We start from the raw sequence: 16,793 nt of genomic DNA, 5'->3' as shown, positions 1-16,793 counted from the left end.
CACTAAGGTAGCAGACCCTCAGCTATGCACAGGTTCAACCAATGACGTTCATTAAATTGACTACTTCCTACAATATTCATACTGCTCGTATGTTTTATGTAACATAATTCCTAATAATGATCTCATTGCACAAACATGCAAGTGATACAATTCCACTTGGTCAACAGGACATACAGTACATCTTACTGCCTTTGTGGTTAACTATTTTCTACAGAAAATCAAGACTAAATCAAAGAAAAAGCAAAATAGGGAAATTTCAAGCAGGTTCCCTAAAAAGACCCTGTTAGGTCTCTAAATGTTTTTAACATCAGAAGGTCCCTACGAAGGAAGACACATCTCTATCTATCTCTTCTTTGTGTCAATGCTGTAGTCTCAGAAAGCCTCTTCAGCATTCCAGACTTCTGAGAGTGTCAAATGCGTGTGTCGCCAGCCATGTGCTTGTTCCTTCCTCCAATGCCCTACATTACTGGGGTTCAGTAGAAGAAGCAATAGTTGCTTTGGAAGCAAGACTGGGAAGCTGCCCTGGGTGCAATGGCTTATTGCAGGGATGGGGGCGCCCTATGCCAGTTGCTTCTGTTGCAAAGCTGACAGTAGTATTGATGGCAACATCACTGCTAGCCCTAACCTTATGGGAAGGGGTGCGGGGGTGCAGTTTGGCATCTTTTCCCTGGGCACTCAATGACCTTGTCCTGACACTGCTTGTAACCCACTGGCTAACATGCCTTAAATCTTGCTAACTGAATGCCATTTCATCTACCATGGATCTTAACCTTTCCAATAAAAAACGCTGACTCACCAGATTACTACTGCGGAAAAGATAGACTGGAGTCATATTTTTATTCTTACTGGATACATGGACAATGTTATACAGTCTTGAATGCTAATATGATACGTCCTATTTCAAAATTATTTGCTGTGTTGCTCTTTAATACTACTTATTATTACAATTACATAATTTTAGGTATAGGGCAGAACATTGTATTATACTGTATGGTAGACCTACTATACTGTTATGGATGTTTTTGTAATTATACCCCTTCTACTCACCCTTTTTTTTCTGTACCCTCCCCTTACCCCCATGTTCTTTCTTATCAATACATTTTTTGTTTGAATGTGAGAAATGCAAGTCTTTGAAAATTCCATAGTAGAACTGTATAGAAAAGTGGCATTCCTATTTCATTTTGCCAAGGAAATAAAAAATATTTGCTAGCAAGCCAGAGGGCTCTGGAGATATTTCAATACTATCTGGAGAATCAATGTAACATGAAACTGAAGGAAAACATCTAATGTCATTGAACAATAAATATATGTTCTGTCAGTGGCTTACCTTTGAGCTGAGGCCTTGGGATGTTTCTCTGCGAGATTCCTCACCAACGCCACTGTCAGCTGCCTCGCTTCCCCTGGGCCCCCTGCGGGCAGTGGCTGGGCATCCGGCGCTTGTGAAAGCTGCTGTTGATTGAAATGACTGGCATCATTCATAGAACTCTTAAACATGAAATGCATCAATGTCATGCTACATTTACTTACTTATCTCGTTCAAACATGAGGTATCACAATTGTTTAAAGTCTCAGAAAGAGGTGGAAGACATGGTACATACGCTGGTATATTTACTAGATTTTTTTATTGTTCTCAGCATAGGTAGCAGTCAATATCCCGATTATTTTTTTTACAGTGCAGCAGAGCTGTAACTTAAAGTGCATGTCAGGACAAACTACATACATACATATAAAATAAATTCAGTATACCTCCAGAATACATGCACATTTACAATGTTTTATACCTTAATATTGCAGGTACCTCCACTTCCTAATAAGGGATTAAAAAGTACTGACTGGAATATTCAAGGCATTTGGTATCTTTTTATATCCTTTTCCATCTTTATAAAGTTCCATTACTTTGTTACGCAGGTCTTTTGACTGTTCTTTTTTACCTCCTCATGGCTCAGTGTCGAGCCTGCTTAGGGCATCCAAGTGAGTGCTAACAAACCCATTGACTCTTTATACACAGACACTAATTGTGATTTTAAAAGCCACAAATGTGAGAAATGAACCTTCAATTGCCATTTTAACCTGTGTGTGCAAACCTTCTGTCGTCATTACAGAACATTCAATTAGTTAGTATAGCAATATCAATTGCACTTACATATTCTGTAGAAGCGCATTGTTTAACCAGCAAGGTCAAAAACAAACAGTGGCAATAATCCTAGAGACAGGAAGGTTTGACAGGTCTCCAGTCCCACCCAAAGAGGTCAGACAAGGACCACCAAGAAATACGCGCCAGTGCTCTCACGGGAGTAATACCCAACATAATCAGTGGGCGATAATCTGATATCAAGAAAAAGGTATGTATCGCCAAGTTAGATAACAAAAAAAAAAAGGGATCAACTCCATCCCCAACACTAATGTGAGTACATGGGAATTATGAAATACTCCAAAATTGCCATGCTGGTGGCAAACTCTATTAAACTTGCCAAAGGAGGTAGAATATGTCCAGTGTTGGAGAGTATATCCAAAAGAACACAGGGAACACCATGTATTAAAAAGTACATGTATGTATTGGAATGCATACTTCATATGATGGTAAGAGGCCTAAATATATGGAAAGGCTCCTTAAAGGTTATGTATCCCACAGAAGAGAGAGAAAAAAGAAAAGAAAGATGTACTATTTTTGATTGACCACAGTAGAAAGAAATGTATATACACTAGCTATACACTGTAGGGGGTTCAAAGGAGAAAAGTATAAACCAACTGAAAATAGTAGCTACAAAGAGACCTCCATAAAGGGACTCTCCGAAACATACTTGATGTAGTACCCACAAGGGGCCTCCATATGGAGACTCCCCTAAAGTGGATAGATAATGTATATTATGTAGTAACTATGAAGGAATTGCACCACAGTGATAATAGATAGTATATGGCTCATCTATTGCAGTCAAAATCCCCATAAATCCCAATTGAAGGGTCATATGGGCCACTCTGATGTCCAGAGACTGTGGATGGTGTGATCTGAAGATGGGGGTGGGCTTATAAAGCCGCCACAGCGGGAAACCTAGCCACCGGTGCAGTACTCACTTCCCCACTCCAAAGTTGGCATGCTTGGTTAAGTGGACCCAAAAGTATGAAGCGTTACTCTCTCCCTTTATGGTGGAGTGATGTCAGACGAGAAGGGGACCGCCCACCAAAAGTCTGACATTGCATCAGAGGAGGTGAGCGTGTGACGTAGCTCCGCCTGTGCATGGCAGAGTGGCGTAATGTGATACCGGGGGGGGGGGGGGGTACTTTTTCTTTGGTTTCTTCTATACAAAATACCGGGATGTTGGCAACAAAAAAATGGAGATTTCTTACTCTCCATGGTGGTTCTTCCTCTAAAAAAAGTCCAGTTAGGGGGTTTCTCTTTGTCTTCTAGCCATGATCAGGAGCTAACAAGATTCTGATCATGTGACCATTGTGGCAGACAATCACGGTGGTCCTATCATCGCCTAACCTCTGGGCATATAGACACATTTGAAGGGATGCTGGAGCTGGGCTTAACTCACATTGCCTTTGCTGTACTAAAATCCCAAACAGTGTTGTCAGCCCTGACTGCTGGACTGTAGGGATGAGCTTCGTATTCAAGTCAAACTCATGTTCGACTCGAACATTGTATGTTCGATGAATTACAAACGTTTTGGGCCGTTCGCGCCAAATTCGAGTGGCATTTCATGGCCCATAATTCACTGCGGCATCGCAGTGCATTGCTGCCTGATGATTGGCCAAGCATGCACTATGACCCACATGCTTGGCCACAGCTTTGGCCAATTATGGCTCAGGGGGTTTAGTACACGCCCTACACTATAAAAGGCCGCCTGCAGGTTGGCCTTGTGTAGTGTGTTGCGGTGATTAAAAGAGAGAAGACACAGAGAGAGAGAGAGAGAGAGTGTCAATTTTAGTAAGTAGATAGAGCAGGCAGGCTAGTCAGTTAAAGTTAGAGTGTGTAGAGGATATATATGCATCCCAGGTGTTGTATATATATTTATACACTGTATAGTTTAGCTAGATCCGCACTTCCTAATTTACTGGCAGGCAGGTGATTGTGCTAGCTGCAGTATTCTCACATGGTGTACTGCCTGTGTCCTCTGCAGTGTGCACCTAAAGCTATGTGGTGTGTACTGCCTGTGTCCTCTGCAGTGTGCACCTAAAGCTATGTGGTGTGTGTACTGCCCGTTTCCTCTGCAGTGTGCACCTAAAGCTACGTGGTGTGTACTGCCTGTGTCCTCTGCAGTGTGCACCTAAAGCTACGTGGTGTGTACTGCCTGTGTCCTCTGCAGTGTGCACCTAAAGCTACGTGGTGTCCTCTGCAGTGTGCACCTAAAGCTATGTGACGTGTGTACTGCCCGTATCCTCTGCAGTGTGCACCTAAAGCTATGTGGTGTGTGTACTGTCTGTGTCTGTGCTATTTTTCTCAATGATTTTCATCCATATTGCAGGGACCAGACATTACATTAAAGCCGCAAGCAGTTTTAAATTACTTTTTTCTTATAGTAATCTCATTTTGTGCAGGGACAGTTCTAAACACGTGCCACTTCACAGGCATACTAGACACCCAGCAGGTACAATATTTAAAGGAATTTTTCATTTATTTTTTTTCACTTTAAGCATCATTAAAATCACTGCTCCAGAAAAAACAACCGTTTTTAAAACTTTTTTTCCATTGATACATGTTCCCTGGGACAAGACCCGGGTTCTCAAAGATGTTTTACGACAATAACTTGCATATTAGGCTTTAAAATTAGCACTTTTGAATTCGAACGTTCGAGTCCCATAGACGTCAATGGGGTTCTAAATGTTCGCACGGTCGGTCCGTTCGAAGGTTCTGGTGCGAACCGAACGGGGGGTGTTTGGCTCATCCCTACTGGACTGTAGAACTCCACCTATCTCCCACCAATCTCTGCCTCATTCCACATGATTACATTGATTTCTTTCCCAGTACAACAATATTTAAGATATGCAATGGGTCAGTTATGGAAGTAAATGGATCAGATATGCCCAAGATATGCAAATGCTGGAAAGCCAAATGACTAGTCTTCCACCTACACCTACTTGGCTTGCTATTTGTTACTGAATTTACCACTCACATATCAGAGCCAATGGCAGATTAGGAGGATTGAGAGAGAATGGGTCAATCATTGACTTTTTTTACTTTACGGTAAGTTTACCCATCAGAATACCTTGAGTTTTAATAGTTCTGGTGTATAATCTAGACCAGCCTTTTTTCACCTAGGGTGCCTTGAGGTTTCTTCAGGGGTGCCTTGGCAAGATGCCTAAAAATTGGCCAAAAATTGTATACAAGCTGGTGGGTGGATGAAATAGAAATTACAACAGTTTGTATATGTGCCTCCCACTTTTTAAGGGACCAAAAGTAATGGGACAATTGGCTGCTCAGCTGTTCCATGGCCAGGTGTGTGTTATTCCCTCATTATCCCATTTACAAGGAGCAGATAAAAAGTCCAGAGTTCATTTCAAGTGTGCTATTTGCATTTGGAGTCTGTTGCTGTCAACTCTCAAAATGAGATCCAAAGAGCTGTCACTATCAGTGAAGCAAGCCATCATTAAGCTGAAAAAACAAAACAAACCCATCAGAGAGATAGCAAAAACATTAGGTGTGGCCAAATCAACTGTTTGAAACATCCTTAAAAAAAAGAACGCACCAGTGAGCTCAGCAACACCAAAAGACCTGGAAGACCACAGAAAACAACTGTGGTGGATGACCGAAGAATTCTTTCCCTGGTGGAGAAAACACCCTTCACAACAGTTGGCCAGATCAAGAACACTCTCCAGGAGGTAGGTGTATGTGTGTCAAAGTCAAAACAGGAAGGCCAGATTAGAGTTTGCCAAACATCTAAAAAAGTTCACAGTTCTGGAACATCATCCTATGGACAGATGAGACCAAGATCAGCTTAGAGTGATGGGAAGAGAAGAGTATGGAGAAGGAAAGGAACTGCTCATGATCCAAAGCATACTACCTCATCAATGAAGCATGGTGGTGGTAGTGTCATTGCGTGGGCATGCATGGCTGCCAATGTAACTGGTTCTCTTGTATTTATTGATTATGTGACTGCTGACAAAAGCAGCAGGATGAATTCTGAAGTGTTTCGGGAAATATTATCTGCTCATATTCAGCCAAATGCTTCAGAATTCAGTGGACGGTGCTTCACAGTGCAGATGTACAATGACCCGAAGCATACTGCGAAAGCAACCAGAGAGTTTTTTAAGGCCCCTTTCACACCAAGGCGTTTTTCAGGCGTTTTAGCGCTAAAAATAGCGCCTAAATAACACCTGAAAAACTCCTACACTGCAGTCTTCAGTGTGAAAGCCCGAAGGCTGCAATTGACTGCAAAGGATTTGCAACCAAGTATTAAAAAGTGAAAGTTTGATTTATGATTGTTATTCTGTCCTATTACATTTGGTCCCTTAAAAAGTGGGCGGCACATATACAAACTGTTGTAATTCCTACACCGTTCACCTGGTTTGGATGTAAATACCCTCAAATTAAAGCTGGAAGTCTGCAGTTAAAGCACATCTTGTTAGTTTCCTTTCAAATTCATTGTGGTGGTGTAAAGAGCCAAAAAGATTAGAATTGTGTCGTTGTCCTAATATTTATGGACCTGACTGTAAGGCCGCGTACACACGGTCGGTCCATCCGATGAGAACGGTCCGAAGGACCGTTTTCATTGGTTAACCAATGAAGCAGACTGATGGTCTGATGTGCCTACACACCAATAGTTCAAAAACCGATCAAGTCCAACGCGGTGACGTAAAACACAACGACGTGCAGAGAAAAATGAAGTTCAACGCTTCCAAGCATGCGTCGACTTGATTCTGAGCATGCGTGGGTTTGGAACAGATGCTTTTGCGTACTAACCATCGGTTTTGACCTATCGGTTAGGCGTCCATCGGTTGAATTTTAAAGCAAGTTCTACATTTTTGGACCGAAGGATAACTGACCGATGGGGCCCACACACGATCGGTTTGGACCGATGAAACTGAACTTCAGTCTGTTTTCATCGGTTTGGTCCGATCGTGTGTACGCGGCCTAAGTGATGGAGAAAAACAAAAGGAGAAGAGAAATATTGGATTACTAGTAAGTACCAGTTTGCAAAAGTATATTTGCTTTGGAAGAATAAATCACCTCTAACATTAGGTGTCCTACTTGTATTGATGTTGTTGCATTATATAAAACTAATAGAATCATTTTTACATATTAGAATAGGCTGCCTCAAGACTGTCCATTACTTTGGAGGGTGCCTTGAGATTGTCCACAATTTTAAAATGTGCCTTGACTGGAAAAAGGTTGAGAAACACTGATCTAGATTTCTGCTTTAATTAAAAACCAAAGATAAGCTCTCAGCTCACACAGAAAACAGTAAAGTCTGTCAAAGATAAATGCTGAGAAGAAAAGAGAGTGAGAATATAAGTATACTGTTTTTTGAGATTTATACTGCTTTGATGCTGCATATTATTGATATGCTGAAAAGGTAGAGTCAAACCTTACAGTAAATGACATCTTACGCAAGACATTTAACACATTTTCAACAATATTCTGATCACTACAAAACGATTGCAAAGGACTTATTTCGATTTCTATAGGCTCTAGTACCAAACTGACCTCTGCGGATGAAGCTGTGCCGGTATCCGGGTGAAAAGGAGATGGGGTATTGTACGGAGGCTTATGACCCCCTGCCTGATTTGCCTTCACAGATAGGTTTAAATCTTCTAGGTGGGTCAGGACAAACTCAGGATTAGCCTGCCAGTAAGAAAATATATGGATGTTAGTAAAAATATATTTGTCATATGTAATGAAGACACGGTTGCTGGCTAATCTCGCAAACCTTCTATATTTCTGTGGAGCCATTGTAATTTATAATTTACCTGATTTGTTAAGAGGGTATGCAAAACGTAACAATAAATTCCCTTTATTTTCTCTCTTTTTGTCTGTTAAACTTACCATTGAAAGCATTCATGTTCGATAAGTACAAAAAAAATACTTGTTGGTCCTGTAAGAAATCTTGTGTGCTGATAACCTGGGCTCCCTGCCTGGACTGCACTCTTATCAGTTAGCACTGATGCAAGTTCTCTCTGTGGACTACAGAACAACTCTGTCTATGTTATGGAGATGAGGAGAGGGGGATATGTTCTCTAGTCCTAAACCCTTCCTATCCTAGGGTGAAAATGCTGCTCCTCCATATGTCCTGTAATGGTTCATTCACATGTTCAGCCCTGTGCAGAATATATTTTTTAATATGTATATATTTTTTTTTGTTTAGTTACCACGGAGCTGCATGTAGGCAGCCCATATAAAGTGAATGGATATGCATTGGCTATATAGACAAACCTTCACAGCTGATTCTGACAGGTATTCAGGGACAGGTGCACAGTCGTTGACTCATGGGCTCTGCGTCTGGGTTCATCCACATGTCCCTGTGTACCTGTCAAAATTGGCTGTACGGGTGAGTACATACGGCCAATCTGTACCCTTTCTTTATGTGGTCTGCCTGCGAGGGTTGCCAACTGTCAGTAAATTTACAGACAGTTTGTAAAAATCTGTGATTTTTACAACTGTCTGTAAATATCAGGGGCTGGTAATTTGTTATGCTGTGTTGACATTTTAAGTGTAAACCATGCAAATTAAAAACATATAAAAAGTCAGCAGCTACAAATACTGCAGCTGCTGACTTTTAATAATCGGACACTTACCTGTCCCAGGGTCCAGCGATTTTGGGGGAACGAAGCCCCGCTTGTCTCCCCCTCCTCTCCGTGGCGCCGGCATTGTCACTGCGCACCGTGATTGGCGGAGCAATCATTTGGGACCTGTGACATGTCCCAGATGATTGTAGAGAGGGAGGGGGGAGAAGTGACTTACTTCCAGGGCTGGACTGGGACAAAATTTGGCCCTGGACTTCATCCAGACTGGCCCACTTTGACAGGTCTTTCCCATGGCGGCCGGACAACTCCTGCACCCCCCGGCCACCCAAGCCCCCTCTCCCCCTTCACTAGCCACTAGCCGTTCTACTTTATTAGAGTAGAACGGCTGGTACTGGTACTCTTATAGGCAGTACCAGTGGGGAAGCTAGACATTATTTCACCCGGGGCAAAGAATCAGTTTGGTGCTCCCCCTTATGGGACAAGATTAGGCAGAAGTGAGAAACTTCCAGGCCATAGCTGTTGAGTCAGCTTTCTGTCCCCTCCTCCATGCTCCTCTGTCGTCCCCCCTGCTCTTCTGGTCCTCCCCCTGCTTCTCTGCTCCCCCCAGGTGAGCGCTGCGGGGAGGGAGAGACAGAGGAGCGGAGGGGGGCGGCGGTCCACTGTCACTGAAGCCAGCCCACTGAGCCATCGGCCCACCGGGAAACTCCCTGTAGTCCCAATGGCCAGTCCATCCCTGCTTACTTCCGGTCGCCGAGGTGAGGAACTGCGAGCTGGAACCCTCTAAAAAGAGGGTTTGCGCTCCCCCCCCCAAAAAAAATGACATGCCAGATCTGGCATGTCAGGGGGTCACCTTTCTTTAAAGTGGAACTTCCTTTCTTGGGTGGAACTCCCCTTTAAAGTGAGTGAGCATCACCACTGTAGAACAAGAAGTGTTCCCCTCTGTGAATTGTCTTTATTAATTAATTAAAAAGTAGCTACGAGATCTAAAACGGTTAGGCTAAGCTGCAATGTATTGCACTTTTCTTTGATTTAGAAATGCTGTAATTAGATTTGGGGGAAATGTCAAAAAAAAATTCTTGCCAAAAGTCAATTTGTGATTGAAGGTGTTAAGTGCAATTACCCTTAATGAAGGCAGTATGTAAACTTATTGGTGATTTGTATCCCAACTTGAGCTTACCAATAAACCTTACACTCACTGTCTGGTCATTTCAAACACAAGCTTTGATGGGGGCGCCAGAGGAGGCAGTGTGGTGCACCCATCAACATCATGCATTAGCAGTTGAGAAGAGGGGGGTGCAGGTCTTCAACTTTACCCTGGGTGCTGAACAGCTTTGTTCTGGCACTGATCCCATGTATTGATAAAAGGTGTAGCTCTGCTAATAAATTCCTGTATTTTACTTTAAGAAACCCATAAATGAAATGCGCTAATCACCCTGTTTTACCCTGTAAGCTGGATTGTTTTTTGCTGTGTCTAAAAAAAAAAAAAAATTGGCTGCCTGTGGAAAGCGACTAAACTTAGCCACCCATCCCATGCGCTAGGGAGTTGGACCAAGTGATATGTACTCAGTCTCACCTTTAGCTTCATAAAATTGTAAAACAAGAAAAAGAAAAGTACAGTAAGTAAATTTGCAGCTGGAATTTTGTAGGCACATGGCTATGAGACTTCAGATTCCTCCAGCCCTGTCCTAATTCATAGAGAACAGTGAAATTATTAACTTTGGATTTTAAAACACCTTAAGTCACAATATATGGCCAGGAGCCACATCACATAGCAGCCGAAGCACCTTATCTATTCACCCCTACAGTAATATTTTTTAGATGAAACAAGAACATTAATCTCCATTTTCATCAATAAGTCTTGTCGTGCAAAAGATCCATTTATGTGTTCTTATGTGTCCTTGTTTCTAGCATTCTGTAATTATTTAGTCTGTCAAACTGATAAAAGACAGGAATGTTAGCATAATGGTTTTGTGAAATGTTTAGTTTTATTAATCTCTGGCCACCAAAAAAAACTGAATAGTGCCTTAATTTATGTGTAAGTACATATTTAAATGTCAATGGTTTAGCACTTAAGATATTGACTTGAATGTCAGTGACCTTGAAGTTTGAAAAGCATAGAAAATATAAGGAAATAAACTGAACATAAGATTGTGGTTCCATGTAGATGAGAAATACGTGCATTTACTCTTTAGCTGTCAGTGTGGTATTTTTTTTAAAGATTTGCTTTATGATGTTCTAATTAGCTGCATGCTGGTCTGTCTTGAAGAATGTTGAAGGGCTGATGCGTACAGGTTGTCCTCTCTGTGGATGGATGTCTGAGGACTTGCACAGAAACACTGCTGTTAACTATGCTAAAACCCAACACTTAAAACACACTTTTCTGGGGGGGTTGTGGCACTGCTCAGTCTCAACTTGGTGACCACAGCTATCTGGAACACCAGGGAACTCCTCCAACCAATGGTATGGCCTTGACAGGTTAAGAAATTTGGCTTAAACCAAAGCTAGTACTGTTGTCCTTGGCCTGGCTGAGCTTTTCAAATATCATTTTTATTAAACACCAAAAAAGGGCAACACAACAAGGGTGTGAACATCACTGTGAGTACATATACTGGTTACAATGTATAAGATAACTTTAAGCATATCATATCTTCATCTCACTTGGTAGCTTTACACAAAGAGCCAAGCGCTCATAAATTAAATAATTCAAGATCACAGTCTTCAGCGTTCTTGAGAACATCAATGGATAGTAGGCTCTCCCCTATTTCTTTTCACCTTTTCTTAAAAACAGTTAAATAATTGGAATATGGAGGATAGGGTAGTGGTAAAAGAGGGGGGGGGACAAAAGAGGAAGGAGAAAGACATGGCGATGGCCTAAGGATACAATGGTAATTCCAGGTCAGGGACGAACTAAGACCCTAATGCCTCGTACACACGATCCGATATCTGATGGAATCTAATCCGATGGATTTTTTCATCGGATATCCAATGAAGCTGACTTTCATCAGTCTTGCCTACTCACCATCAGTCGAAAATCAGACCGTGCCAAAACGCGGTGACGTAAAATACTACGACGTGCTGAGAAAAATGAAGTTCAATGCTTCCGATCATGCGTCGACTTGATTTTGAGCATGCATGGATTTTTGACCAATGGACTTCCACACAGACGATCGTTTTTTTCTATCAGTTTTTTATGCATAGGAAAAATTTAAAACATGTTCTATTTTTTTTTTCACCGATGGAAAACAAACCGATGGGGCCCACACACGATCGGTTTGTACAATGAAAACAGTCCATCGGTCTGTTTTCATTGGATAAACCAATCATGTGTACAGGGCTTTAGAGGGTTTTCCCTTCATCAGAGACAATAAAGATATTCCATTTACTCCAGGTCTTTTTGTATTTTTCACGCCTATGTTGTGCAGTGAGGATTACGTCTTCCATTCTGTTCACTTCCTCCACCTACCTCAGCCATCGGTGAGCACTGTTGTTTCCTGGCTGAGCTTTTCAAGCTTTTCAAGCATTCTTAGGAAGAATCCAGTAGATAGTACTAGGCACAGAAATACTCTTTAATGCACAGACCACTATTTGGTGAGAATAGAATAGAATTTGACAGCCTGTCAGCAGCAGGGCTGGATGGTGCACCTGTATCCTGTATCCTCCACCCGCACCTAAATGCTGGAACGTCGTACACCGAGCGTAAACATCTGTGTTCCCGTCAGACTCTCCCTGTACATTTGCTCCACATCAGAGTCTCCCTGCACACTTATATCTCCATTAGAGCCCCCCCCCACATTTGTGTCACCTTCAAATCCCTCCCTGCACATTTGTGTCCCCATCAGAAGCCACATGCACATTTTTGTCGCCATCATAGCACCCCACACATTTTTGTCGCCATCATAGTCCCCCACACATTTGTGTCACTATTAGAATTTTCCAGCACATTTGTGTCCCCATCAGAGCCCACACAAAATCATTTAGGTCACCATCAGAGCACCCCCCCCTCCCCCGTGAGCATTAGCATACTGTGCGTGTTCATGAGTGCAAGTGTGTATGTTTGATGGACTTTGGCACCCAGTGGCCTATTTAAAGCACAGTTCCACTCAAAGGTGGAACCTCCGCTTTTCTTCTTTATCCCCCCCTTCGGTGCCGCCGGGCCAGTTATAAAAAGTGCGCTTCCCTTATTGGAGTTGGCGGCAGCAGCCAACCCGAAAATCAGCTGGGGTGCCAACATTGCGGCCTTCCAGGACAGGTAAGTGCCCATATATTAAAAGTCAGCAGCTACAGTAATTTTTTTCCCCCAGGCGGAACACCTCTTTAAAGACCTAGAGGCTTTAGAATCATGGCTGAGTGGTCATCAGCTCCTATTGCTTTTGACCTGATCCTGTGTACATCCGTTTCCTGACCCGGCTTGTTGACCCTGCATGTTCTTGAACCTCTTTTGCTGACCTTGGTTTGTGACACCACCTTGCTTCCTGCCTATTGTTCTGGTACCTTCATTGTTTGCTTGATACTGACCATGGCCTGGCTCTGACACTGCTCCTGGTTCCTTAAACTGTACTTCTGCTGCCTGGTCTTTGCAATTTTCTGCTCTTCTGACTATGCATCCAAGATCCTGCATCTGCCTGCTGCCAGCTTGCTTGCTTGGCTCTGTATCTTCTATCAGATCTCCTACAGATACCCGTGCCACTCTACATTCTGTTATACCCTGTCATCATCCCAGGGGAAACAGGACAATAGGTGTAAGGGCAGCCCTCTCGTCAACTCAGTTACAACCAGGTATGTGACAAAAGGACAAAATGTCTGCAGCAATTACTGTATATTAGTAGTTGTCCCAGATTCATTCATTGGAACAAAATTGCTAATTTTTTATATTTTCATTTAGGGAGAATAATGACTATGTCACTATAGACTTTGGGATAATGTTTTTTTACTACAATTCTTTTTCATGTCTCAGCACTCCTAAGCTCAGCTGATATACACCTTGGCATTTGTTTTGTTGCTTATAAACAACAAAAGGTATCAATTTGCAATAAGAACTGAGAACGCCTTCCTGTGCAAATGGCAAAAACACAAGAACAATGATACAACGTACATTCAGCCATAATGATCTGTTCTTCAGGTAAGCTTGATGGAAATTACTGACATACCTTGGGGAAGATTGCGCCCTTGTTACTAAAGCCCCATAGCTGTCCACTTTCATTCCGGCCCCTGAAATACAAATATCAGTATTTGAGTTATGCTGCCTTCAAGGGAAGACTGACATGTGCCAAGCTTGTCAGAGGTAAGATGGCTTACAGAAAAGTCCCTGCTGTGCCTGTTATTCCTCTAGAATTTATCATTTTTCATGCAGGTTAAGTCTAATTCAATGCATCAGCTTTATCAGCAGCACAGTTAGGCTACCTGTACACAAGAAATGATCATCATCCCATATGGTCAATAAAGGTTGAACTGGGAAACTAGCATATCTGTAAGGGCTGATCACGAGCTGTAGAAACACCCTCTGGACCTATCAATCATGACAAAGTAATGGATTTTTCCAGTCAGTTAGTTTAGTTCCCTGAGATAAGGCCAGCAATGGAGGTGCCTGCAATGAACATGAAGCAATGCAGTCACTAGACCTAAATAGAGAAACTGTACAAGCTTTTTTTGATGGCCAAAGCTCAGACACTTCTCAGCAGTGTTGAAGCCCCTTCTCACTTATACACATTCCTACTGGGCAGGGAGGCAATCCATCAAGATAGTCCCTTCGGGAAGTGACCAAATTTGCCCATTAAAATGGCCTAGCTTTTAGGCTGCAAAGTGCAGACCATCAAATGAATGTCAAAAAATTGCTGAAAGTCCTTGTCCCTATACTTGTTCTAGGTCATTGACTATATGCTAAAGCAATAGCATCAACTTGACAGCCAGGGAACTTACATTCTCAATAGCAATCAGCCATGGCAATTGCATCAATGGATAATAATGGCAGGCAAATAATTCTCTGATAGGAGTTTCAAATAAATAAATAAATATGCATGCCAAGTGCATGTCTGTCTGGAAATGCAATGCTTAGGGGACAGAAGAGTTGTACAGGCTTTGGATCTTCTAAGTTTTATCTCATGTCTATACCCAAAGTAGTACGACTGTCGTGTCGTACCAGTGTGAACCCGGCCTTAGACAGATTTGTGAGCAATATTTGAGAGAATTAGGCCTTTTGTGTACATAGACAAAGCTGTAGATCTTTGTGTTCAGCTCATGATAAATAGGGGCAAACACAAAAATGTTGCCTTTATAATTTTGTAGATAGCAATATTGGCAGGTTCTACCCTTCTCGGATCCTAAGAGTGGCTTGCAAGCATAATTTACAGAATTCCAGTCCAGACGAAAGTTGCCAGTATGGGAAATAGAGCGATGTAAGGGCATTAACCCATGTGTCTTTGAAAACTTAAAAAAAATATATTGTCTGACATTGCTGGTCACCAGCTAAGCATTCTTACCTTTTTTGAAGTGCAAGTCCATACCCTTCCATAATGGTACCCTCCGCATTTCTCAGAATAATAGGCTCCCCCACAGCCAGACAGATCTGTGGCATTGCTTTACTCAGGATCATGCCAGCCTAGTAGAAAGACATTAAATCTGTGAAAAGCACCAGAAAATGAAACATTCTGTCCTAATAAAGAGGTCATCATAGCTGAATAATCAAACCTATTAGAAGCTAAATACTATCCACAACTTAGTGGCCGATCCCTGTTTCCCGGCAGTGATCCTTTTTACAACCGCGGCAGAATTTTACGGTTCATCGCGCTGCAGAGAAGACCTCTGGTATTTCCACCCTGCTCTATCCTAGATGCGTCTCGCAGGGTAATGATTCAGGTTCTATAACGTGTCACTTGCTGTACTCCTAACACCTCATTTTCCTTCCAACACGTACGTGCTGACAAAAGACCGCTGAACCGAGAAGATTACAGAAACGCTGCCGCCTTGAAGATAATTAAGAAAAATTATACATATGTTCCCAGTGAGACTTGCCTGTAAAGTTGTTACAAAGGTTAAGAGGATTTGACACCAAGGGTAGGTCACTTATCCCGCAATGTGGCGGTTAATAATTGTAATATTACATAATGCATGTACTGCAGCAGTTGGCATGCAAAATGTAAAATAATAACTATGATTTACTTTCCTGGGAACAACAAGGGCAAAAGGGGAAAAGTGAACTGAGCTAAATGTGATAAAAGTTTTGTAAAAAGAAAAAGGTTATGGCTGAGATTTCACAGGTTTGCTCCGGTAAGGGCTATTTGTATCTAAAATAACATCACACTGGAAAATAAATTAATAATGAATGATTAAAATAAATAAATAAACCTTTTTCAAGATTGAGTTTTATTTGTGTTTAAGCATGTGTGAAATATTTTATCTGGCACAAGAGGACTAATAATGTTCAGTTATTCTTTTTAATTCACGTGTCCCACCACACCACAGCTAGGCCTCTGAGGGGGGCCAGACCTTAGTTTTTCTTGTTAGTTTGGTGCTTTATACTTGTACAGTATATTGATTTCAAAATTGTTGTGCCTGTTTATTTATGTTGCACATTTTTGGTGCAACATTTTTCTGTCCCTTATTGTACATTCTGAGGCAGCATGTTGGGCATGGAGTACATGATCAGTGGCAAATCATGCCCCCCATCATTGTCTCTAATTCACTGAGCTCTGTAGAAAACATAATGTAGAAAGACACAGTCCAAAAGCAACTTCTGCCAGGACCTCTATTAGAAAACACAGAATGTCTTGGAAATTTTAAATCATCATATTCTAATGCCCCGTACAAATGATCGGACCTTTGTCTGACCAAAATCACATCGAAATTCTGACGGAATTCCATCGGAGTAAAAGAGAACATGTTCTCTATCTAAACTCCAACGGAATTCCTCTGAATTTCCGATGGAAATAATCCGATGGGGCATACACACAGTCGGAATTTCCGATGAAAAAAGTCCGTCTGACTTTTTCCATTGGAAATTCCGATTGTGTGTACGAGGCATTAATGTAATTTAAAAAAGGGACATATCAAACTACTGTTTTGCCTAGAAGCTCTGAACATTCATGTGGAAGTTGCAACCCACATTATGGCTAGAA

General features: G+C 41.9%; 1 protein-coding gene across 1 annotated transcript in view; it reads right to left on the bottom strand.

Annotated features, from left to right (window-relative positions):
* Window positions 1-13,688: 13,688 nt before the first annotated feature.
* The window catches only part of LOC120916783 (doublecortin domain-containing protein 1-like), a 113,791-nt gene continuing 110,686 nt past the window's right edge, over window positions 13,689-16,793 (bottom strand). Inside the window, exons 8-9 of the mRNA XM_040327719.1 lie at window positions 15,159-15,277; window positions 13,689-13,890 (exon numbers count right to left, since the gene is read on the bottom strand). Of these exons, the coding sequence (XP_040183653.1) occupies window positions 13,818-13,890; window positions 15,159-15,277 (192 nt within the window). The 3' untranslated portion in view covers window positions 13,689-13,817. The remainder of the gene's footprint in view (window positions 13,891-15,158; window positions 15,278-16,793) is intronic.

The sequence above is a fragment of the Rana temporaria genome, chromosome 11, assembly GCF_905171775.1.
Source record: "Rana temporaria chromosome 11, aRanTem1.1, whole genome shotgun sequence".
Taxonomy (NCBI): Eukaryota; Metazoa; Chordata; class Amphibia; order Anura; family Ranidae; genus Rana; species Rana temporaria.
The sequence above is the reverse complement of the archived record's forward strand: the minus strand, read 5'-3'. Positions and strand labels throughout refer to the sequence as shown.